At 48.1% G+C, this 24,519-nt stretch overlaps 1 protein-coding gene and 1 pseudogene across 4 annotated transcripts in view; both read left to right on the top strand.

Moving 5' to 3' along the window:
* The window catches only part of VWA3A (von Willebrand factor A domain containing 3A), a 67,133-nt gene extending 50,316 nt beyond the window's left edge, over positions 1–16,817 (top strand). For 2 of the 3 annotated variants that reach the window (XM_084773195.1, XM_084773196.1), the window contains exons 22-34: positions 2,659–2,808; positions 4,252–4,342; positions 4,961–5,071; positions 6,130–6,227; positions 6,781–6,918; positions 8,269–8,377; positions 10,943–11,087; positions 11,347–11,495; positions 12,124–12,271; positions 13,757–13,880; positions 15,325–15,422; positions 15,683–15,749; positions 16,075–16,817. In XM_084773195.1, the coding sequence (XP_084629321.1) occupies positions 2,659–2,808; positions 4,252–4,342; positions 4,961–5,071; positions 6,130–6,227; positions 6,781–6,918; positions 8,269–8,377; positions 10,943–11,087; positions 11,347–11,495; positions 12,124–12,271; positions 13,757–13,880; positions 15,325–15,422; positions 15,683–15,707 (1,386 nt within the window). In that variant the 3' untranslated portion in view covers positions 15,708–15,749; positions 16,075–16,817. Of the gene's footprint in view, positions 1–2,658; positions 2,809–4,251; positions 4,343–4,960; positions 5,072–6,129; positions 6,228–6,780; positions 6,919–8,268; positions 8,378–10,942; positions 11,088–11,346; positions 11,496–12,123; positions 12,272–12,766; positions 13,082–13,756; positions 13,881–15,324; positions 15,423–15,682; positions 15,750–16,074 lie in introns of those variants that run through there. The other variant, XM_084773197.1, reaches the window with a different exon arrangement.
* Positions 16,818–20,743: 3,926 nt separating this feature from the next.
* On the top strand, positions 20,744–21,600 carry LOC311609711 (translin-associated protein X-like; annotated as a pseudogene). The gene has a single exon. The product of its transcript is annotated as a translin-associated protein X-like (transcript).
* The last annotated feature ends 2,919 nt before the right edge of the window (positions 21,601–24,519 follow it).

The following is a 24,519-nucleotide window of genomic DNA, read 5'->3' as shown; positions in this document are numbered from 1 at the left end:
CTTGCCTCTGAGATGACAATGAGGAGGCCTGAAGGCAGATGGAAAAAGAAAACGGGTAGAGATAGAGCAGGTCAAGCTTGGGGTGGACAGGAAGTTTGTAGGGCCCATGGTCAAGCCAAGGGAAGGATCTGTGAAGGTCTCACCCTGCATCAAATGTTAGTTCCTGCCACTTATAGAGTGACTCATCACCATACAAGACAGCAGAGCCATGACACATGCTCCTTTCCTCCATGGCTGCTGGGTCAGTGGACTGGTGGCTCCCAGACCTGCCTTAACTCTCTTCCTGAGAAGACTCAGCTGGAGTCTGTAAATTCCTGGTTCTTAGATGCAAACCATCCTACTCTCGCTGCTAACAAACTTACAAGTTATTAGTGGGCCATAATAGCCTCAGCCCTGCCTTCTTTTGGATGCTTGCTTATGTTCAAAAGGTGTTCTCTGCTGTGCTGAGTGTGAAATAGTGGGATAGCCTTCGGGAAGTTGAGAAACATTTAGACAGAAAGAATAATCATTCCACTCCATTTCTGTCATGGTTGGTCTTGGAATGTGGTCAGCTGACCATGTCTGCTCAAGGGTTTACATGCTGGCTTGCCTAGGCATCTGGAGTTGACATGAAGCTTCTCCATTAATGAGTAGTGTGGTATTGGACAGGAACCTTTAGCCAACAGAGCTTTTGTTTTCCCATCAGTAAAGTAGTATCTTGGCTTTTTCATTAGTGTGACAAATATATGAGAAAAACCAAGTAGGAGAGGAAGAATTATTTTTGGCCTCCCATTTCAGAGATTTCAGCCCACAGACAGTTTCTTGACTATTACCTGAGATAAGGCAGAGCATCATGTGGGGACATAGGTGAGGAAGAGCATCATGTGGGGACATAGGTGAGGAAGAGCATCATGTGGGGACATAGGTGAGGAAGAGCATCATGTGGGGACATAGGTGAGGAAGAGCATCATGTGGGGACATAGGTGAGGCTGAGCATCATGTGGGGACATAGGTAAGGAAGAGCATCATGTGGGGACATAGGTGAGGAAGAGCATCATGTGGGGACATAGGTGAGGAAGAGCATCATGTGGGGACATAGGTGAGGAAGAGCATCATGTGAGGACATAGGTAAGGAAGAGCATCATGTGGGGACATAGGTGAGGAAGAGCATCATGTGGGGACATAGGTGAGGCTGAGCATCATGTGGGGACATAGGTGAGGAAGAGCATCATGTGGGGACATAGGTGAGGAAGAGCATCATGTGGGGACATAGGTAAGGAAGAGCATCATGTGAGGACATAGGTGAGGAAGAGCATCATGTGGGGACATAGGTGAGGAAGAGCATCATGTGGGGACATAGGTAAGGAAGAGCATCATGTGGGGACATAGGTGAGGCTGAGCATCATGTGGGGACATAGGTGAGGAAGAGCATCATGTGAGGACATAGGTGAGGAAGAGCATCATGTGGGGACATAGGTGAGGAAGAGCATCATGTGGGGACATAGGTGAGGAAGAGCATCATGTGGGGACATAGGTGAGGCTGAGCATCATGTGGGGACATAGGTGAGGAAGAGCATCATGTGGGGACATAGGTGAGGAAGAGCATCATGTGGGGACATAGGTGAGGCTGAGCATCATGTGAGGACATAGGTGAGGCTGAGCATCATGTGGGGACATAGGTGAGGAAGAGCATCATGTGGGGACATAGGTGAGGCTGAGCATCATGTGAGGACATAGGTGAGGCTGAGCATCAAGTGGGGACATAGGTGAGGAAGAGCATCATGTGGGGACATAGGTGAGGAAGAGCATCATGTGGGGACATAGGTGAGGAAGAGCATCATGTGAGGACATAGGTGAGGCTGAGCATCATGTGGGGACATAGGTGAGGCTGAGCATCATGTGGGGACATAGGTGAGGCTGAGCATCATGTGGGGACATAGGTGAGGCTGAGCATCAAGTGGGGACATAGGTGAGGAAGAGCATCATGTGGGGACATAGGTGAGGAAGAGCATCATGTGGGGACATAGGTGAGGAAGAGCATCATGTGGGGACACAGGTGAGGCTGAGCATCATGTGGGGACATAGGTGAGGCTGAGCATCATGTGGGGACATAGGTGAGGAAGAGCATCATGTGGGGACATAGGTGAGGAAGAGCATCATGTGAGGACATAGGTGAGGCTGAGCATCATGTGGGGACATAGGTGAAGCTGAGCATCATGGTGGGGCATGTGTCTAGAACAGAGCCACTGCTTTCATGGCAGACAGAAAATAGATAGGGCAGAGAAAGTTCCAGTTTCCAAGGATCTGCTCTTGATGACTTCTTTCAGTGAAGTCCCTCTTCCTATAATTTCTAGAGCCTCTCAAAGTAGGTTAGAAGACTAAGCATTTAATACATGAGGCAGCAGGGGGCATTTCACATTCAAGCCGTAATAGCTGGGTATAAAGTGGTATCATTACCTTGTCTTGTTGGCCTGAGGGCTTGTGACCCCACACATTAATTTGCCCAGTGTCCAATATAATTAAGGGGTCCTTATTCTCCATAAGATTATGCCACAGAATGTTCATCCCCAAACTGCACTCTCTGGGACTAAAGCATCAACAGGGTTCCGTCCTGCTGCGCATGCGTGTCTGTCTACTCACAGTAGCCAGTGTGCTCTAACCACCTGGTCACCATTGCAGTGTGCCTTCCTCGTGGCCTCTCTGAAGAACCATTCAGGAAAAGAACAGCAAAGTGCAGCCCTCCAGAAAGACAAGCCAAGGATGCTCAAGCAAAGCCAGCCCAAGAAATTCTGTCCTCCCAAGCCCACAGCCCCTTCAGTGGCCAGAATGGTTTGACTCCCTTCCTTAATAACACACAGAGGATTTGTTTCCAGTTTGTCTCCTTGTTTTTTCTAGATCTCAAAAGAACTGGACCAGGCCCAAGGGCTAGGACTAGCGGGGCCAGGATCTCAGGGAGGGATGTCCCATGGGGGCCACGGGGAGGAGGACCTGCCTCTTAGTTTTGAGTAGACACCTACGGCTCTCCTACTGCCCTGTACTTTTGGTTATGCCTGTCTCAGCTTCATTCCCTAGCCTAGTTCTAGGATCTCCATGCAACTAACTTACCTCCTCTGCATGTGGAAGCTTAACCTGAAGGGTTTGTAACGGAAAAACAAGGTCACTAATAAGACCTTAGCAGGGGCATGATGGGACTCTCAGATCCAACCCAAGTCTGCTGGGGACTGCCTTTGTTCCAGACCATCTAACATGTTCTGCATAAACTGCTCACTCCTCACCTAAGTGGTCAGAGGGACCACTGAAAGCTCTTCTAGAGGGAAAACCATCACAGGCCAGTGCTGTGAACAGAAAAGCCACTGAAACCTGAGGCTGTTCAGCAGATGGCTGACCGAGTCACTAATGACTGCAGCATATTTCAGAATGCAGACGCCTTGTATAGCAGAGCCATGGGCTGCATTTCCAGTGCATTCCCAGGTTTCACTCAAAGAGGCCCAACAGCCTAGGCTCATCCCACCTCTCTCAATATCTCCACTCTAGAAAACCCCAGGATGTCAGGGCCTTCCTCTGGAACCTTCCGTGGTTCTTGAGCTGATCGGTATGAGGAGGTCTAACCTAGAATGATGCCATCCAGGCCCTTTTCACCACAGCTCGATAAGGTTCCTTTGCCAGCCTGTTGCCTCAGCTGAATTTATTAAACTATTTACTCCCTTCTATCTGTGTCCAGTAAGGAATAATTCCTTACTGAGGTGCCCAAGAGGACATAGAAAGGCCAGGCAAAGTGCCATGTGACTTTGATCCCAACACTTAGGTGGCCTAGGCATGTGGGTATCTATGAGTTCAAGGCCAGATTGGTCAATACGGTGAGCTCTAGGCCAGCCAAAGCTATGTAGTGAGACCCTGACTTAAAGCACAAAAATAGAGCATAGACGTTAGCTAAATGACTGTTTGCCATGCTGGAGGCCTAGAAGTTCTAGTCGGGTAGGAAGAAAAGCAGGAAACTAGTGAAAACATTCTGGCAAATGCCCAATGGTCCCTCCAATGCTCTTTCATAGTGCATGCATTAACGCACACATTCTTACATTTTTTTTTCACTCCCAACCCCAGAGTCCCCTATGAAATCTGCCGCAGAAAGTAAACCAAACATGCCTGAAGCTCTAGTTCCCTTAGATCCCTCCCTATAAATGTTCTTGATTGGCAGGTTGAGGTCAGGGTGACTGGGGAACTACCTATCACAGGCATCAGGCCCTCTGATAGGAAAGATGGCCTCTTTTCTAGAACATCAAAGATGACCTGGATAGAACAACAGCTCCCCAGCTGAAATCTCTGAAATGTCATCCGCTCAATGGTGAAGCAAGCATCTCCCCAGGTAACGCATCGCAGTGGGCAGGTGGAGGTGGAGGGTCAGCTCAGGCACCACTGAGGTGAGAATTAATAATGGAAGTGGCATGACGATGGTGATGCTGCCCTGGGTGCCAGCCCATCAGCCAGGATGCTTCTCACAAAGCCTGTGGCCATCAGCTTTCTGCCGTCAGTTCCCTATTGGCTGATTTTTACCAACAGAGGTCAGGCCCCGAGGGTTCATCCAGAGAAGCTACAGCTATTTTTATGAAACTGCTCACTTTCTAAACCTGAGATTATATATCTTCATTTTGAAGAAAAAGATTTATAGCAGGGTGGTTCAGGGTCACAAGGCCATTAGTCTTCACTCTGTCTCTCCTTAGCCTATCTGTAACCCCAGGGACCATGAGGAAACGGCACAAGGCACACTAAGCCCTTAACACTTTGTCCAGGACACATCAGGACCTGGTGACGCTGGCTCCAGCTTTTTCTAGTCCTGACAAGGGCAAGAATCCTGAGATGGGAGCTAGGAGCCTGAGAGTCCCATGTCCAGGGTGGATCTTAGCTAAATTAGGGCAGCCAAGCCACAGAACTTTATCAGTGGCACCTAAAGCATCATCCAACCAGCAACTCAAATGTCTCCCAGATGCATCCCGACCTGGAAAACAAGGGATGGTGGAATGGAGGAGGAAGGCCAAGCCCAGGGCAGAAGAGCCAGCATTCTTTCTGTTCTACACGGAGTCTGGGAATAGTGTGGGTAAGCTAAAGCCAACTTGTGTCTGAAGAGCTCAGGCCCTGGGCAACCCAACAGCCCTACCAACTACATCAGGCCTTAGCCTCTGGACCCAACCTATCCTTAAAGCATTCGCTTCTTCTAGCCAGAAAGATGGATTCTTGCCACTGGCACAAAATGAGAAAATCCAGTGTTGCAGGCGGCTTTCTCGGCCGTCTTAGGTACGCTGGTGCCTTCTGGGAGAGGCAGTTTCCCAAGCCCTCAGGACTATTAAGAGAGGAATAAAGGGGCTGGAGAGATGGCTCAGTGGTTAAGAGCACTGACTGTTCTTCCCTAGGTCCTGAGTTCAATTCCCAGCTACCACATGGTGGCTCACAACCATCTGTAATGTAATCTGATGCCCTCTTCTGGTACATGTAGACAGAACACTGTATATATAATAATAAATAAATCTTTAAAAAAAAAAGAGGTATAAAGATTTCCCTAGGCCTGCCACTGGATCTCTGTGAAATGGTACCTATATTAGCACTTTTCTTCTTTGTGCAACAAAATATAAACAAAAGCAATTAAAGGAAGACTTTATTTGGGCTCACAATTTGATGAGCCACAGTGCATCCTGGTGAGGAAGTTGTGGAGGGAGAAACTCTCAGCTGCAGCATCTGTGTCCACAATCAGGAAACAGAGAAAAAAGGACCCTGGCATTTCTCCCTTTTCCCTTTTATCCTGTCCAGACTCTCATCCAGAGCAATGGGGCTGCCGGCATTCAGAGCAGGGGTTCCTTCCTTAATTAAATCCCTCTGGGAATTCCCTCAAAGATACATGCAGAGGCATATCTTCTAGGTGGTTCTAAATCCAGCCAACTTGACAATGAAGATTAGCCACCACAGGACCCATCCTGGCTGGATTCCTTGCAAAATGGAGAAAGGGGGCCCTCAGCAACCCACCCCTAACCCTCCTCATTTACTTCCTACATTTTTCAGCAAATTATATCTAAATAAGTTGCAATGAATTTGACTTGCAGGGAATGAGAAAAGGAGGGAGGAAGATACATAACCATGGTAACACTGGTGTGCTTCTCCTAGGTTCTGTGTACAAGAGGTACCCTCAGGGAAAGTCTGTTAGAAGGACTAACTCCTTTATCGATCTACCCAGGAAGAACACTGTTTGCTCAAGTCGAGAGGTATTAAGTTGTGCATATCAGCACATGCCCCTTAGTGACCTCTTCTGCCAACCAGGAGGACGGGCATGCTTGGAAGGGAGGGCAACCATATTGAGAATGCCTGCCCTACTGTGGCACATGCAAAATTAGTAAGTTCAGAAACTGAGCCTGCTACCTCCTAACTGGGTGGCCTTGGGAAGTCACATAACTACACGTAGTCTCACTGTGTAAAGTGAAACAAAGCAGGCCTCATGGTGCACATTTTTAATCCCAGCAGAGGGAAGGCAATGGCAGGTGGATCTGTATGGGTTCAAGGCCAGCCTGGTTTACATAGCAAGTTCCATGATAACCAGGGCTACGTAGAGAGACCCTGATTGTCTAAAAAAACTAAACACACACACACACACACACACGAGACAGACAGACAGACAGACAGAGACAGAGAGAGAGAGATAGAGAGACAGAGAGAGAGAGGCACAGAGACAGAGACAGAGACAGAGGAGAGAGGAGAGAGAGGAAGATAAGTCACTCATTTTGGCCTGATAGTCACCTGGGTCACTTTTTTATTTGACAGTGGATAGCCACCTGTGGGCTGAAGAGACTGAAACTAGAACTCTCCAAATGCCTGGGTCCCAACTGTAGACATCAACGGTCAGGCCGGGGATTGGCATCAGCCAAACACTGCAGTCTCTTCCCCAGTGTAGAGATCAACGTAAGTCACAGTGTGGGTTTCCTCGTTCCCCCAGTTTCTTACCTTTTGTCAGCTGCTAGCGGCAGAGAGAAAGTCAGGGGACACTGGCATCTCTTCCTGCTTGTATGGCCTCACTCGCTAAAATAGGACTTCCTTCAGTTGATAGAAAATATAGAATTCTTATAGAAAAAAAATCCAATCCCCAAGGTCCAAGTTCACAGTGTGGAGTAGACAGTAAGACCTGGAAATGGTGTTGACAGTCAGGCAGTGGCTGAAGTAGCCACTCTAAGCACTTGGTACCTGTCGTACCTATTTTTCTGTCACTGTGATAAAAAACCATGAGCAAGGCAATGGTAGAGAAAAGAGTCTATTTAGGGGTCACAGTTTCAGAGGGTTAGCACCCATGACCACTGTGGTGGGAAGCATGGCAGCAGGCAGGCAGGCAGGCACTAGGGTAGTAGCTGAGAGCTCACATCTTGATCCACAGGCACGAGGCAGAGAGAGCACACTGGGAAGGGCGTGGGCTTTTGAAACCTTAAATCCCACCCTACTGACAAACCTTCGCCAACAAGGTCACACCTCCTAACCCTGACCAAACATTTCTCCCAACTGGGGGCCCAGTACACAAACATAAGAGCCTGGGTAGAAGTCATCCTCACTAAAGCCACCAGAGAACCCTGACACTGCCCGGGGTTCTGTTAGGGTGGCAGGAGGGAGCAGGCTCCTTCTTTGTTTTCTGTTCAGGAGGTGTTTTTCTCGGAATGAGGGTGCAGTAAGTGTATTCAGTATGAGATAAAATTTGGCTTATTTCCCTCTTTGCCCTTTGATACCATGTTATCAACATCAAGGGAAACTAAAAATAGCCAAAAAATTATCCACTGAAAGAACTTGGGGTCATTTTCGCTTGCTGACCCCTCTCTGTTTGCGGGCGTCTTTCCATTTGAAATGTGCCTTCTAGCCCTTCATTAAGGATTTTCTATTTTAAAACTTGGGGATGATGTGGTTTTTACTATCCCAGTGACTCCATTTGTCAGGGCACCCTTATCCTACTTCCCTCTCCTTCAAAGAACTATTGAACCTAGTAGTAAATTAAAAGAAAAATAACTTTTCAATTAACAAAACTGGCCCAAACATGGTAGCCTCTACCTGTATTCCCGGGACTCAGGAGGCACAAGGAAGAAGACAGTGAGTTCAAGGCCAACACGAACCACAAAGCAAGAGTCTGTTTCAAAGTTAAACATGCAAACAAACAAATGTATACAGAAAATATGTGTTGAGGGTCCGTAATTACAATGGTATAAACTATCTTAGGGGCTCTGAGACTATGAACCAACACTGATCAGAGATTTAGACCCTGTTTGCCTTCCCCAGGGAGTAGTGAGACACATCCAGTGGACGCTGTGGGAGATGGAGGCATACATCATATGCATGGAGAAGGTGATGAGGTGCTGTGTGCAGAGGCTGCAGTGGCTGCTGTCTGGTGAGTGTGACTACAGCACAGAAATACCCAGGAGGGTTCTGAGAGGGAATGGTAGGTCAATCAGAGACTCGAGGTCGATCTTTCAAGGCCAGCACCTCAAGAACTGTCTTGCCAATGGGTTTAGCCAACCAGTTCTCCTTGTACTGAATGAGCTCTGGGTCCAGAGGTCAGGGTGACAGAAGTGTGACACGGGAACCAGAGAGAGCTTCTGCCTGTCCAGGCTACCTACAAAGCTCTCTCCCTCCTTTGCCTCCCTGGGCCATGGCTTGAGGAGGTCTCAGCTCTGACCATGGCTGTTAGGGTGTAGGAAATAGGGGTTAGGAGAGAATCAAAGTTAATGGGGCCAACTTGAGCCCATTTGTAAAGGTAGAAATGGAAGGGGTTCCAACCCACAAGATATCTTCTCTACTTTTTTTTCCTGGGGTGCCAAGGTTCCTCCAAAAGAGGTGCATGGATAGGGTAGGCTGAGAAGGCCCAGGCTCATATTCCAGAGGAGGTGTGGCTACAACTACAGGTGTAGTGGTCCTTACCTGTAGAGGCCAGAAGGCCAAGAGTCTAGGACAAGCCTTTAGTTGAGACCAAGAGATCAAGACCAAGAGGCCAGGATGATATCTTGAAGTAGACAGGAAATAAAACAGGTAGGAAACAATTTAGCATTGGGGTCTGGAGAATTTCATGCACCAGGAAGAGAGAGCCTTCTGGGCCCTCCAGGCAGGCTGTGCTGCCATGTAGGGTCCTGTGTAAGTTCATTAGGTCTGTAGTATATAGCCACGGTGTAGCCATGACTGCTGCTTTCCAAAGCCTCTCTCCTAAGCTCCAAAGGTGATTGACAGGTCATAGGCTAGGAAAGGACAAAGGGCAAGTAGAGGGAGTGTATCTTTCCTGTTCTCAGCTCACACCAGCCACTTGGAAGAACTGATAACTGAGCGCCATCATTTGTAGCAAGGATCTCAGGTCTCACTCACACACAGGTCCACCCCACCCCCACCCCAAGCACCTGTACTTCAAGTCACCTGAGAACCAGGGATAATAGCTTAGTGGTAGTGTGCTTGCCTAGCATGTACAAAGCCACCCGTTCAGTCCTGAGGGCTCACACACACACAACTCGCCTGGGAGATACTTCATTCTTCTGTTCACCCACTCACTCATTCAGGGAAGAAATGTTGAACTCCCGACAGGTGTGTAGAAGAGGCAAGATGGCAAGTCCCAAGAGGGTCGCTGAGCTCATGGATCATGTAGTCCAGGAGAGAGGTGTTAGCTGGAGAGTCACAAGTCTGCTATGGCAACAGTGGCACATGCAGGGAAAGGAGGGGTGTGGTGCTGTGAGGGGCAGGTGGCTTGGGTGGGAAAGTGTCATCTCTGTGTCACCTCAGAGAAAGCCTCCCTGTATGGATGGGAACCAGACAGGGAAGAAAGACAGGCAGGAGCAGAGGCTTTGGGTGGAAGGGATGACTCTGAGTTCAAAGACTTAAAAAGAAGGTGACAGTGTGGTAAGTAGGAGCCAAGCACAGAGCATTCCAGAGAGACAGACAGACACGCAGCAGGGGCGCTTGTTACCAAAAGCAATGGGAAGCCATTAACAGATTTTTTTTCCCATAAGATAAGTTGGCTTTTGCAGTTGGTCCCTCTGGCTGCTTTGTGGGTGGTAAATTCCTGGGGGATAGAGTCAGACAGGGGTTGCTGAGTCTTACCCTTTTGGGAGATAAAGAGAGCTGGCCAACTAGAGGGGAGTGTGTAAAGATGAAGTAGGCAGAGCATGAGAGGTTTAGGAGGTGAGCACGGCCCATGCTACGTTCCCACCATTGGGTTCTGAATGGGGTGTTTGTGGTTGAGATCCTTGGAGGGCTGACTAGCCGGCTGGCTAGTCTCATAGAACACCCTGCCAGTTTCAGCCTGGCTTTCCTATTATTCTCCTTATGGCAGCTTTGCTTTGGGACACCCAGATGCATCCTGGGAGACCCTGGACAACAAGGCCCAGCAAACTTGGTCCACTTATTGTGGGGAGTGACTAGTTGACATTCCAGCCGCTTGTCCGTTTTCTTCCGCTGTCCCAGTGAGCACCAGAGTTCGTGACAGAGGTCACATCGAACACTTGCTGAGCTCCCCACTGTCATCTCTGTTCAGCCTTGTGTAATCAGAAGACCAAAGTTAGAGGATGCCTGATTAAGTGCGGATTAAGAGACTAAGACAGAACCTAGGCTCTAAGATGTGGGATTCTGGGCAAATTGCTAGCCCTCTGGAATTCCCCTTGAGCTGAGTCCCCGGGCCTTGAACAACTTTTTTTCAAAATCTCTCACCCAATTCTATGGGTATCTCTAGTCCCTCCCTGCCTTTCTCTCCGTGCCCTAGAGCTGAAATCTTGATCTCCCAAGCCTCATATGACTGGCTAGCTCTGCCTTTGGACAGCCACTGCCCCCAACACCACCACAAGGCCATCTCCCGGTGGAGAACTTGTGAGCAATTATCAGGGAGGCAGGAGGTGTTGGAAGAGTTTGTGTTTGTAGCTTCCACGAGGAAAACTAACGTCCCACCCCATCCCTGCCTTTGCCACCTATCTTGGAGTAGGGAGCCGCAGGCTGTTTGGCACCATCTTGGAAAGCAACGTGTGCATCCTGCTGGATATGTCGGGGTCCATGGGCCCCCACTTGCTGCAGATGAAGACAGAGCTTGTTTTGCTGATTTGGGAGCAGCTGAGGAAGCACTGTGACAGGTAGGGACAGGAAGATCAAAGGGCAAGTCCCTAGTTTCCCAGACTGAGCACACTTCTTCTTCACAGTTCCAGAAGCCAGAAATATTCTTTTGAGTAGTTTGTTGAGAAGGAAAGAACACTGTATTTTACTCCAGTGCAGCATTTAGTCTCCCCACATCTGCATCTAGCATTTTCAGGGATACCTTCCCTCCCCGGCACAAACTGGCCGGTTCTAACCAGTCCTTTCTCCTCTCTCTGCCCCTTCTTTCTTCCTCCCCAGTTTTAACCTGCTCAGCTTCGCAAAGGACCTGAAGCCCTGGCAGAACACTCTGGTGGAGAGCACAGACGCGTCATGTCATGAGGCTATGCAATGGGTGGCCCATCTGCAAGCCCAGGGCAGCACTTCAGTCTTAGAAGCTTTAACGGCAAGTGCTGTTGCTGACCTCTGTCATGTAGTGCCGCTCCAAGCCGATAGCCCGCGATGCTTTGGGACCCACAGCATGTCACTCCATTTCATCTTCCTAGCAGCCCAGGGACACAGAGCTCTCACTTTCAGACAAGGACACAGAGGGTTAGGGAAACTGAGTGGCCTGGCTGGGACTAACTAGACAGGAAGTGGGCCATGCTCTACCTGCTGGCCCTCAGCAGCTCCCTTGGTCTATCCTAGGCTGGAAGAGGAATCTCGGTCTTTTTAAAAATTTCTTTTCGTCGTGTGTGTGTGTGTGTGTGTGTGTGTGTGTGTGTGTGTGTGTGTGTGTGTGTGTTGGCGCATGGCACATGTGTGGAAGACAGACAACTTTGTGGGGTCAGTTCTCTCCTTCCAACTTTACATGGGTTCCAAGAATCACATTCAGGTCACCAGGCTTACACAGAAAGCAATTTACACATCGAGCCATCTTGGCAGCCCAGAGTCTCTATCCTAGAGGGCGATGTTGGAGAGCCCTTTCGGACACCTTTTCCTTGGTGACAGAGTGTCCTCTGTGGGGCCACAGTTCCTGCCCTTCCTAGTGAATCTCCCTCCCCGTGTCTGACGACCTCCCTATGCCTTCTCAGAAAGCCTTCAGCTTTCCAGCTGTGCAAGGTCTGTATCTCCTGACCGACGGGAAGCCAGACACAAGCTGCAGCCATATTCTCAACACTGTCCAAAGTTTCCAGAAGAAGAGAGATGTGAAGGTGCATACTATCTCCCTGACCAGCACAGACAGGTGAGCAGCAGCAGGAGTAAGCGAGCTGAGCTCGCTTTTCGCAGAGTGTGGCCCTCCACTGTCCCGGGGCCTCCCTTAGACACGGGAATGAGAAGATATGTTGCTTTTATTCATAGCCTCAACACCAGAAAGCAAAATCCCTCTCCCCATCTTAGACTCACCAAGCCACAAGCCACTTTTAATCTCATTCTGTACCCTTGAGTTAATGCACCCCAGTTCATGAGTCCTGCTATCTTCTCCCTTCTGGCCTCTTTTCTTGGAAAAGCACTTATAAATATTTGGAGGAGCTAGAGAAGAAAATATTGAATACTATTATACTGAATTTTATTTATTCTTTGAAAATTTCATCCACATATACATGGATGACTATACCTAACCCCGACTCCCATGTCCAACTTCTCTTAGCCCCCAATATCGCCCTCTCAGTTTCTTGTTTTTTTTTTAATTATTTTTATTTACTTATTTTATAAGTATGAATATTTTGCCTACATGTAGGTATGCGTACCACATGGATGCCTGATGCTTTCAGAAATCAGAAGAGGGGTTCAGATGGTTGCAAGCCAGGTCCTCTGCAAGAGCAACAAGAGTTCTTAACCACAGAGCCATCTCTCCAGCCCCATCTTTCTTTTTTATTATTATATAATTGAGTCCAGTTTGTGCTGCCTGTATGTACATGGATATGGGGCCATCTCCTGGGGCGGGGCGTGGGCAACATACCAAAAGCCACACAGCCAAAGAAGAGCAACTCTCCCTCCCACCCAGCCTGTGACTGTCAGTACCTCCTTAGCCAGGAGAACTTCTGGGCCCCTCCCCCTCCATGCTGGCAATGTAGCTGGCTTGATCTGTTTGTTTGTTTGTTTATTTTTTGAGACAGGATTTCTCTGTGTAGCCTTGGCTGTCCTAGACTCACTTTGTAGGCCAGGCTGGCCTCAAACTCACAGTGATCCACCTGCCTCTGCCTCCCGAGTGCTGGGATTAAAGACGCGCACTACCACGCCCGGCTTCCGGCTTGATCTTGACAGAACAATTAATATTACAGAATGGCCACTTAGAATAACATGCAGACAAGACGCAGCCCCTTCCCAGAACTCTTTTGCATCAGGGCTAACGGCATGTCTCAGTGGCAGAGTGCATGCTTATGTGCACGAAGCCAAGAGTTCAATCCCCAGTGAAAAATAAACCTTATCAATAAAATTCATTGATTACTTGGGAATACATTGTCCCTCTCTGGTTAAACTATAAGCTCTATAGGAACCATATTTGTGTCCCTTTAAGCTTAGCACACAGTAGGCACTAATGGACATGCATACCCAGCTGAGAGTGTACTTGAAGGTGCTAGCAGTGGTCTTGGTGGGATATGCTGAGGCTTGCTTGCCAGGCTTCTTTCCCTTAAGCCCACAAGGTGTAAGCTCTACTGTGGGCCTGGGGCTCTGCTTGCCCCTCCTGGCCCCTGTGAGTCCCTGAGCCTCTCTGTCCCTCCTCCAGTGCAGCAGTCGAGTTCCTGAGGCATCTGGCTTCCCTCAGCGGAGGACGTTACCACTGCCCTGTTAGCGATGACGCCCTCCGAGGGATTCATGGCTTGCTCACCAGAGGCTTCATCAAGGAAACGGTAGGTCACCAGGCCATAAATGTGAGTCTGCTGAAGAGGCTTGAAGAAACATCCACAGGTAGCGGCTTCCATGTGCCTTCTCTTAACAAGCACGGCCGATCCGAAAGGCGTGTTTCCCACAGCTCTCCCTCCACACCAGCTCCTCCTCATAAAGGAGGAAACAGACTGAGAATGGTACTCTTAGGTCAGACCAGCTTCCACCTGTCTGGCGTTTACAATGTGCAGAAAAATCACTTTACTTGTATAGGCACACTTACATCCTCATCCTCGCATAGGCAAATAGCACAAGAAGTTGAGGTATGTGCCCAGCGTGAGAAAAAGGGTAAAGCCAGACCCTGAGACATGGTTCGGAACCACAGTGCTTTAACTCCTAGGGACTCCTGTCTTCACAGCTCATTCTCTGAAACCAGACATCCAGTTCTTCTGTTAGGCAACATGTAACGAAGTCATCAGGTAGCTACTGTGTATCAAATGCTGAGGAGTCCAAGGTTCTAGGGAGCCCCTTCCCAGTTAGGAAGAAAATGGCGCTCATATTTAACTTTGTTTTTCTATTAGACTTTCTGGGTGTTTTGCTATGTAGCCCAGGCTAGTCTTGAACTCTCAAGCCTCCTGCCTCCTCCACTCCCCCAGTACAGAGATTATAGGTATGTGCCGCCATGCCTGGTTTCACTTTTGTTGCTGTTTTTCAGAAGTGCTGGAAGTTGAACCCAGGGCTTGGCTAAGCATTTTTCCATTGAACTATATCTCCAGAGCCCCAGGCCTTGGTTGTTTGAGAAAGGTCTCATGTAGCCTAGGCTAGCTTCAAATTCATTATGTAATTGAGGCCGGCCTGGAACACCTGATCCTCCGGCTTCTCTCTCTCTAGTGCTAGGATTATAGCTATCCATCGCCACCCTTATTCGAAGGAGTCTGTATGCAGAGTAGGAACAGCTGCTGCCACATTGCTGTGGTAACACACTGCAGGCTGTTTCCTGTCTGCCTCAGAGCTCCGATTAACTGGGAGTCTGTGTTTAGAGTGAGGTTCTGGAGTTTCAGGAATTAATGCTTTCAGAAACATCCCTGTGCAGCCTATTTTACCAAAAGAAATGGAGAGAGGGCTGAAGATAAGCTGCTGACTGTTTAGATAAGGCACACACCGCTTTTGCCTCAGGGGCCCAGGGAAGAGCCAAATTCACTGAAATTGGACACTACCTTGGTCTCTCCCCACCCCCATCCCCACCCCACCCCCACAAAATGACTCCCGAGGATCTAACGTCAAACTATTCCACTCGAGGAGTGGCTGCCTGGGTAGATGGAGATGCACAGCTGACGCCCTACAGGATTTCCTGCCTCCAGTTGGAGGCCACATCTAATTTGCTCTAACCATCTTCTGAGACTTTAGATTTTCAGGTCTCATCTGGTTAGTTTAGTACATTGAATTTGACGTTTGTCTTCCCTTCCCCAGGATCCCATGTTGCCATTGTTTGAAGGTGACGACTTAAAAATACTGGCCCAAGAGGTCACCAAGGCTAGAAACCTCCTCAAGCAAGCCCATGTCTTCAGGTACGATGGTCAGGCCGCCTCTCCTACCTTTTAACCCCCCCCACCCAGGTTGGACACACCTTTAACCCCAGCGCTCAGAAGACAGAGGCAGGTGAGTTCGAGGCCAACCTGGTATACACAGTTCCAGGATAACCTAGCGAGACCTTGTCTGAAAGAAGAATCCACATATGAGAAAAAAACATACAGCATTTGTCTTTCCCCACCCCACCACCTCATTACCCACTCCCAGGAACCATTCTTCTTTGCTTTCTGCCTTCTAGATCCCAGCTTCTGACAAAAAAATAACATGAAACCAAAGGTCACTCTTTGCTAGAGACACACTCCCAGGTAAGAGAAGGAGTGCATGCCATATCTGCCCGGTGCCCACCCAGGACCAGGCACGTGCAGCTTTACACACGAGTGTAACTGTGAGGATGGATCAGATTATTGTGGTACCACTGACATGGAAAGCCATCCCACAGAGACCACCCACTGAGCATCCCTAATGCACATTGCAGACTAACGGAGAGAGCTGGGACCCCCAGATTACCTGTAGGAATTAAAATGTTTGGCAGGCAGTAGGATACTCTGAATGCTGAGGTCAGGAAGCCCTTTTCACCTGTGTTTGGGGCCTCCTGGGCCTGCATCGTTCTCCTGCCCTGTCCCTCCACAGACCACGCACTCTAGCCACTAGACTGCCACATAGGAAGTCCCTCTTGCTACCCTCTGCCTAGTGACTCCTGTTCATCTGTCAAGGCATGGCTCAGATGGCAGCAGCTCCACTGTGAAGATGCCTCTGGGACTTATCAAGGGATCAGGACCTCCAAGCAGATCTAGGTGCTTCTGGCAAACTGTGCCTCTAGTGGCATTCAGCACTTCAGGCCTCGATGCCCTGCTCAACGTCCTAACTCTCCCTGACCATGGTTCCCTGCAAAATGCTGCCATCTTAAGCTTCCATGGATCCCCAGAACCTGCCATATGGCAGCCACTGGGTAAGCACTGAGCAGCCAGCTGCATATGGTACCCCAGCTCTGGATAGCAGCCAGATGAGGCTGCTTCTCCTGGCTGCTCCCTGTCCTGCTTACCACCTGGATCCTTGGCCAAAGCCGGCACCAGCAGCCTAACTTGGGGAAAGACACAGGCAAGAGCCGAGCCCCATCTCCTGCCAACCGGAGGCTGCTATGGACCCAGTCCAGAGTAAATTCTCTGCTCCAGCCTCTGAACGGCAGATTGCAGCCTTGAGCCCAGCTACACCGTGCACAAGTGAATGTGGGCAACATGTGTTAGATCATTGGGGATCATTTCCTAAAGTTTGAAAATTGCTTTTACTAATAGAGTCAAAATTAAATGTTTAAGCACTTCTAAATAAGATTGTGTGTGTGTATGTATGTATAATTTTTAATGAAATAAAATCTTAAGAGCCTCATTCAGATTGTATAGAGGATTTAAGTTCAACAAGAAAGAAAAAAATATAGTTTGTTGTTGTTGTTGTTGTTGTTTTGGTTTTTCAAGACACGGTATTATTACACAGCCCTGGCTGTCCTGGAACTCACTCTGTAGACTAGGCTGACCTTGAACTCAGAGATCCACCTGCCTCTGCTTCCTGAGTGCTGGGATTAAAACTATGACCCACCACTGCCTGGGTACATATGCTTATTTTAAAAAATAAACAGCAATTCAGAGAAACACAAATGGGAAATGCATATGCAAATATGCTTACCCTCTAGAGGTGTGACTCACTTACCCAGCATATCTCTCTCTCTCTCTCTCTCTCTCTCTCACACACACACACACACACACACACACACACACACACACACTGAACCAGGCACTGTAGCACTTACCCGTAATTTCAACACTTGAGAATTGGAGGCAGGAGAACCAGGAGTTCCAGGCCAGGTTAGGCTAAAAATGTAAACCCCTGCTTCTCCTCATAAACAAGCAATGGAAACGAGCTCAACAGCCTCATCTATCATGGAAATACAAATTAAAGTCACAATGGAATCCAGCTACATATGCAATAGAGTGGCTCAACACACACACACACACACACACGCACGCCTGTCAATATCAAGATAATTAGAATGACTAAAGTGATCGTGCTGCTGAAATGGGGGTCAGAGAAAGAAAATGTAAATTTTCACCACTTTGAAAATTTGGCAATTTCTATTAGAGCGAAACACATCTGCTGTGTGGCCAAACAATCCCACTACAAGGAGAATGGGAGCAAGAATGTGTACAATAGCTTGAAACTGGACACAACTCAATGTCCAACCACACTACAATGTGTAAAGAAATCACGGCATATTTATACAGTGGCAAACGATGAAGCAATGGAAAGAGCAGCAACTACGGCTACTCTGTTCACTAAGATGCATCAAACTCATCACCAGTGTAGACAGACAAACCTGACAGACGCTGGAGATGCGTCTCAGCTGGTGGGAAGCTTGCCTTGTACGCACAAACTCCTGTGTTCTCTATATCTTGTCCTGCATGAAAAGGGGGTATGGAGGCAAAGGAATTCAAGGTCATCCTTGGCTACAGCCAGTTCAAGGCTAGTCTGCGCTACACAAGACTCTATTGGGAAAAAAAAAGGAGGAGGAGAAAAAGTAATCAGACCTGAGGGTATGTGCTCACAACTCTATATGAAATTAGGACATAATATTCATTACTGAGCCAGAAATCACAGTGAGAACTGCTGTAGGGAGTGCAGAGTGAGCATCCGGGTTGCTGGGAGCTGGAAAAGTTCTGTCATCAACTGAGTGGTTTTTCACTACAATATTCAAAGATGGGGCTTTGTGTGAGGGGTGGGGGTAGGGGATGGCCAGGGTTAGACAAGGTTCTGAGGCTGCTATGTCTTCCAAAATCGAATCCTGGTGGCTTTACAGGAAGAGGCCAAAAGAGACACCTACACATGCCCTGGCTCTTCCACGTGATGCCCTGTGCCACTCAGGGCTCAGCCAGCAAGGAGGCTCTGAGCAGATGCAGCAGCATCGCAGTTGTGCCCCATGAGAGCTTTGAGCTGGGGCTGGAGATAAAGCTCTGCGGGAACAGCTTTCTGCTGCTTTTCCAGAGAACCTGGGTTTGGTTCCCAGCACATACGGCAGCTCATCATCGTCCTTAACTGCAGTTCCAGGGGAGCTGGCTTCCTCTCTTGGCCTCTGGGACACCAGCACACACTGCATGTGTGCATATTACTCACACATGAAATTAAAATCCTTTTTCAAAACTTTAAGCAAAAACAAATATCTTTATTTATATAGTTACCCCAGCTTCAGGAGGCAGGAGAGCTGCTATCAACTGGAGGCAACCTGGCCTACATAGGGAGTTCAAGACCAGCCTGAAAAATTAACGTAGCAAAGCTCTGTCTTGGAAAAATAACCATTAAATTATTTTAAAGTTTTTAAGATTTATTTTTATTTTATGATTTGAGGGTTTTGTGGACATGTATATATGTATACGTACCATATGCATGTTTGATGGCCAAGGAGGTCATTGGATCTCCTGGAGCTGGAGTTATAGATGGTTAAAAGCCACCATATGTGAGCTGAGAGCCAAACCTAGGTGTTCTGCAAGAGCAATAAGTTAAAAACTTAACTACTGAGTCATCTCTCCAGCCCACAGTGTAAATTTATTATCTCACAATTTCAGAGCCTGGAGATCCAGAATCTAGGTTTTCGCAAAGCTGGCCTCCCTGGAGGCACTGGGAATCAGGCTTCTTGGTTTCCATAGCTCCTGTCCTTTGGCATATATGGATATATATAATATATATACATATATATATGTATAACTCCATTCTCCACCTGATTGTCTCCTGTGGGCATGGCTATGCCCAGATTACACCCTCATTATTTTCACACTGCTTGTACTGGAATGAGAGCCTTCTCCATTCTACTGAACCCCAGCTGAACTAATCCCATGTTCAAGTCCTCACATTCGGAAGTACTAGGGCTTGGGGCTTCAATGTATTGTTCGGGACACAATCTATGACAGTTGTGAGTGATGATGCTCTTTGGCAACCAGCCAACACGGGCAGCTGGCGGGGAATGTGAGTTCTGTGGACCTGCTGGTCTTGCACATGAGGGTTCAGGAGGACGCCAGGCTTGTGACGTGATGATGAGGGAATGGGTTTGAACCCCGCCTTCTCACATAATGGTAAAGGCTGGTGCTGTTGAGCACCAGCTGAGCAGCTCCAGGGTCTAGGGTTTGCATATACTCCTGTCACGACACTCAGAAGCTCACAGTGTCCTCAGGGTAAACCACACCATTTCCAGTGTGTGAGTGAGGAAACTAAGCCTGCAGCAGCCCAAAGAGACACGGCAAGAAAATGGCAACGGGCCGACAAAATAATTCATCAGGCAAAGATGTTTGTCACCAAGGCTGATGATCTAAATTCAGTACCATCAATACCATATGACGGAAGAAAAAAAGCCACCGCCTGCAAGTTGTCTTCTGACTTCCCCATGTGCACTATGGCACACACACACAAGCTCACATACACATAAATCAATGTAACAAAACCAAGATTGAAGGGTCCCAAAGGACTATGCTTACCACCCCTGAGCCTCCTTTCTGAAACTGTTTCTCAACCTCTAAAATGAGGTTGAACAGGGCTCTCTACCACCTGGCGCACGGCAGGAGCAGGCTAAAGTTTGGGATTTGCCTTCTTTAGCAAATGTTCTCAGAGTTTGTTTACACAGCTTTTCCTGTCCCTTCTCTAACCAAAGTGAGCAGCTCGCTCCCTATGCTGAGCTCACTTGCTTCATTGTAGCAGCTGTGTAGGAGGCTGGACACATGTCAGCCCTTCTGCTGCTGTCTCTCATATATGGGTTTTCCAGGGATAGGAAAGCCATTCTGGTCCCCAGCACAGAAGAAAGGCCAACAGTAAAGAAGCATCCATTAAAATAGAATGGGGAAGCCGGGCATGGTGGCGCACACCTATAATCCCAACACTCGGGGAGGCAGAGGCATGCGGACCTCTGTGAGTTCAAGACCAGGCTGATCTACAAAACGAGTCCAAGGCAGCCAAGGCTACACAGAGAAACTCTGTCTGGAAAAACAAATCAACAACAGATAGAATAGGGGAAGCCAAACCTGGAGGTGCTGGCTTAATTCCTGCTCATTGGGAGGCTGAGGCAGGAGGATCACAAATTCAATACCCACTTGGGCTACAGAGGAAGTAAGTAAAAGAGGTGGGGTAAGGGCTCACGACCTCTGGAGGCCAGGACCCTCTGCACTGCTAACCCATGGGCTCTTCCTGTGCTCCTTGGCGTCTGGTGACTGCCTGTTAACTGAGCTGGCCTGGCAGCTGCCTTCTCTGCCCATGCAAGGCACCTGCAGCCATGAGTGGCAAAGAAGGACCAGGAGGGTTGAGGAAGAGGAAGCATGACAAGTGCCCCTATAACCAGAGGAGGGAAGGGAAGGATGCCAGTTCATCTTCGCTGGTGATGTTGGCCTTCAAGTCATTTCATCAGGAACTGGACGCGAGGCACAACAAATATGAGAGATTTGTGAAGCTCAGCTGGGATATTACTGTTGAAAGTAAGAGGATGATTTTTCTTATCCATAGGATTACAAATGCTCCTGATATGGAGGAGATACTGACGGAATCAGAAATTAAACTGGATGATGTCAGACAGAAAATACCACAGGTAGCCCAAGAACTCTCGGGGGAAGGTATGCACCAGATCTATCAGGCTGTCAGGACAGGACTGCAGGAGTACGCGGAGGCTCTCTCTTCAACAGGTCATCAAGACACGTCGGTCCTTAATGAGTATGGAAGAGATTAAGAAGCAGTTGGCATTTACAACAGAAGACAGTGGGAAAGAAAGAAAGACTCCTCCTTTGACAAGACCAGCAGCTTGCTGTGTAGAGGCTGAAAATCACACCTGCTGATTACCTCTGGGAGTGGCTGGCCTTTTTGGAGAATTGATACAGATATATATTAACAGCATGGGGAATGGGGACATTGACACTCCCTGTCAAGTGAGCCAGTTTACTATGGGTTCTCTTTCATTGGCAACACTGGGCCCTATGAGGTTTCTAAGAAGCGGCACACCTTGAAATGGAGCCTGGCCAGAGTAGAGAGCGCTTGCTGTGCCCTTAAAGTCCGGGCTCAGAGACTCCCAAACACATGCTGGCAGACGTGTTTTCAGATAAGACAGAGAGCATTCCCTATGCACCCCACTCTGCTCTGTAAGGAGCTCCTAGGAGACAATTAGCCTGTTCTGAGTGTGCATTCAGCTTTATTGTGGCTTTTGTAGACGTTTCCAGTGGTACCGGCTTGAAGTTGTTTACAGCTGTCACAGGAACGGTTCCTACACTCACGAGCATCTGATTACAGTGTTTGTATATGTGCTTAGTCCCCGTGATTGCTTTACTGTTGTGTGAGTGTGCTTCTGGTTGTGCTCTCTGACCTACCTACTTTAATTTGCTTTGAACTTGAAGTGACAAATTTTCAGTGGAAGGAAGTCTCTTAGTGGGTGATTTCTCTACAGGGAGAGAAAATGCAGTGAAACTTCTGCAGGTGCCTCCTGCTGTGAGAAGTCTGCAGTGAGCCTCCTGCTGTGAGGCATCTGCAGTGAGCCTCCTGCTGTGAGAGGTCTGCAGTGAGCCTCCTGCTGTGAGAGGTCTGCAGTGAGCCTCCTGCTGTGAGAGGTCTGCAGTGAGCCTCCTGCTGTGAGGTCTGCAGTGAGCCTCCTGCTGTGAGGCATCTGCAGTGAGCCTCCTGCTGTGAGAGGTCTGCAGTGAGCCTCCTGCTGTGAGAGGTCTGCAGTGAGCCTCCTGCTGTGAGAGGTCTGCAGTGAGCCTCCTGCTGTGAGAGGTCTGCAGTGAGCCTCCTGCTGTGAGGTCTGCAGTGAGCCTCCTGCTGTGAGCTTCTTGACTGTATCATGGCAAGCCTTTAAAGTAGGTATAGAGTGTGGAACAACAATTTTAAAATATAAGCTATCAGTATTTTTAAGTATAAGTTTTGGTGATATTGTAATGAGAATTCATGTAACATTTTCAAGTTTAGGCCATTTTGAATTTATGTGAAACAACTTTCCAGAAGAATTGATGGATATCCAGGTGTTACTTTCTCCTGTTAGTTTTTACCTTTTTCCAGAGATAGGGAGGATTGGAACTGATGTTGTTTTTCACTGGTGACTCTGAGTAATTGTGCACTTGCCTATAAGCTGTGAGCAGGTGAGCCCTTCATCGTGGTGTTAGGGCTTTCCTAGTCTAGCACCTTGAGGAATCACAGTAGAACAGCTACAAAGGCTGGGATGCTGACAACCCAAACCTTTATATTTGTCCCTTGGTGTTAGCCAGTGATGTTGCCAAAGAAAATGAATTGTGTATAATTTAGCAATGAGGCAATTGCCAACACAGAGGAAGGAGCGTTGGTGGTCACTAGCAGTCAGAGTTTGGGGTTCACCTACCCAGCTAGTCAGAGCTCATCATGAGCTGACAAGCACCACATGCTTTCATACTGGGTTTTATTTTTGGAAAGGGTATCTATTTATAAGGACTGGTTCGTTGAAAGTGTAATTTTCCAAAATTATTACTGAAAGGAGAATGAAATGTAAAACACTTGATAAGTTAGATTTGTTTGGCTTGGTGATGGTGGGCTGTGGTTCCCCTGTTCTCAGATACATTGCTCAGTTACAGTCAGTCCCATTACCTGTTTTGTTTGTTTTTTTTTTCAGCTACTTCAAGTTGAATTTATAATGTTAAAATAATGGATTGAGGAATGTGTTACAGAAATGTAAAACAATTTTTGAATAAAATATTAAAATACAGGGGGGAAAAGAGGTGGCCTGAGGATATAGGTGGGTGGCAGAGCACTTGTCCAGCATGTGTGAGGACCTAGCTTCAAACTGCAGTGCCACAGGGAAGAAAAGGGGGGGTAAAAATGTCTAAGAATAATAGGTGGGTGGGTGGGTGGTAAGAAAAACAGGTATATAAAGTTAAATGGATGATTTAAATTTGTTTGGACAGATGGCAAGATAGGCTGATGGAAGGTCAGATGGATAAGTGAAAGGTAAGAGGTGGAAAAGATGAAGAAAAGATGGATTGATGTATAGGTGAAAGTTGAAAGACAGATATAGAGACAAACTGACAGAAAACTAGATGGGTGAATGAAGGGATATATATGTAATCAGAGAGGGAGAGAGAGACAGAGGCAGAGAGACAGACAGACAGACAGAACCAAAGGATGGTATGAAATAACCATGGCTGGTGAGTAGAACGGATCAGACTGGGCAGCCTCCCAACTCCTCTGTCTCTTTTCTCCAGAAACACAACCCAGTCACTGCCTTGCTTACCCTCCGGTGAGTAGGGCTGACAGGGCTGGACAACCGGGGAGGAGGCAGCAGGTGGGGCGGTCCAGGGCCAGCCCAGCTGCTGTCGCACAGGTGGTGCCTTTCTTGGCGCTGAGACCCAAGAGGCTGCAGAAGCACGCAGCACTGCGGGAGCCTGAGCCAGGTGAGTGCAGGGTGGGATGGAGGGCTGGGTGAGCTGCACCCACATCCATCAGCTGCATGGAGCATGCTCAGTCAGCCACCAGGAGGCCGGAGCTTCCCCCATGGGACCCTGCCCTTACCATGCCCTTACCATCAACCCCAGCTTCCGTGTCTCAGTGGATGGACTGAGTCCTTTATTTCATTTTTGTTAGTTTTAAGTACTATTTATTTTATTATTTATTACTACTATTACTATTACTGTGTGTGTGTGTGTGTGTGTGTGTGTGTGTGTGTGTGTGTGTGTGGTGTGTGATAGGTAGCAGCACACATGCCACAGCACATGTGTGGAGGTCAGAGGATAACTTTCTGAAGTCAACCCTTTCTATTCTCCTCATGCGTCCAACTCATGTAGCCAGATTTGCAGAGATGAGCTATCTGGATGACCATGTTACTTGGTTTTTAAGACTGTATCCCAGGCTGCCCTGGGACTCACTATATAACCCAAGCTGGCCTCAAGCCCAAGCAGTCCTCCTGCTTAGGCCATTGGAATTCTGATATTGCATCACCACAGAATACCTTTTATTATTATTATTCTATCACAATTCCCTGATTTTTCCTTAGCCTCAGTTTCCACTTCTTGGTAAGGGGACCATAGCTTGCACTTGCTGGGATTG

This window comes from Acomys minous (genome assembly GCF_964271855.1).
Source record: "Acomys minous genome assembly, chromosome: 2".
Lineage (NCBI taxonomy): Eukaryota > Metazoa > Chordata > Mammalia > Rodentia > Muridae > Acomys > Acomys minous.
The sequence above is the reverse complement of the archived record's forward strand: the minus strand, read 5'-3'. Positions and strand labels throughout refer to the sequence as shown.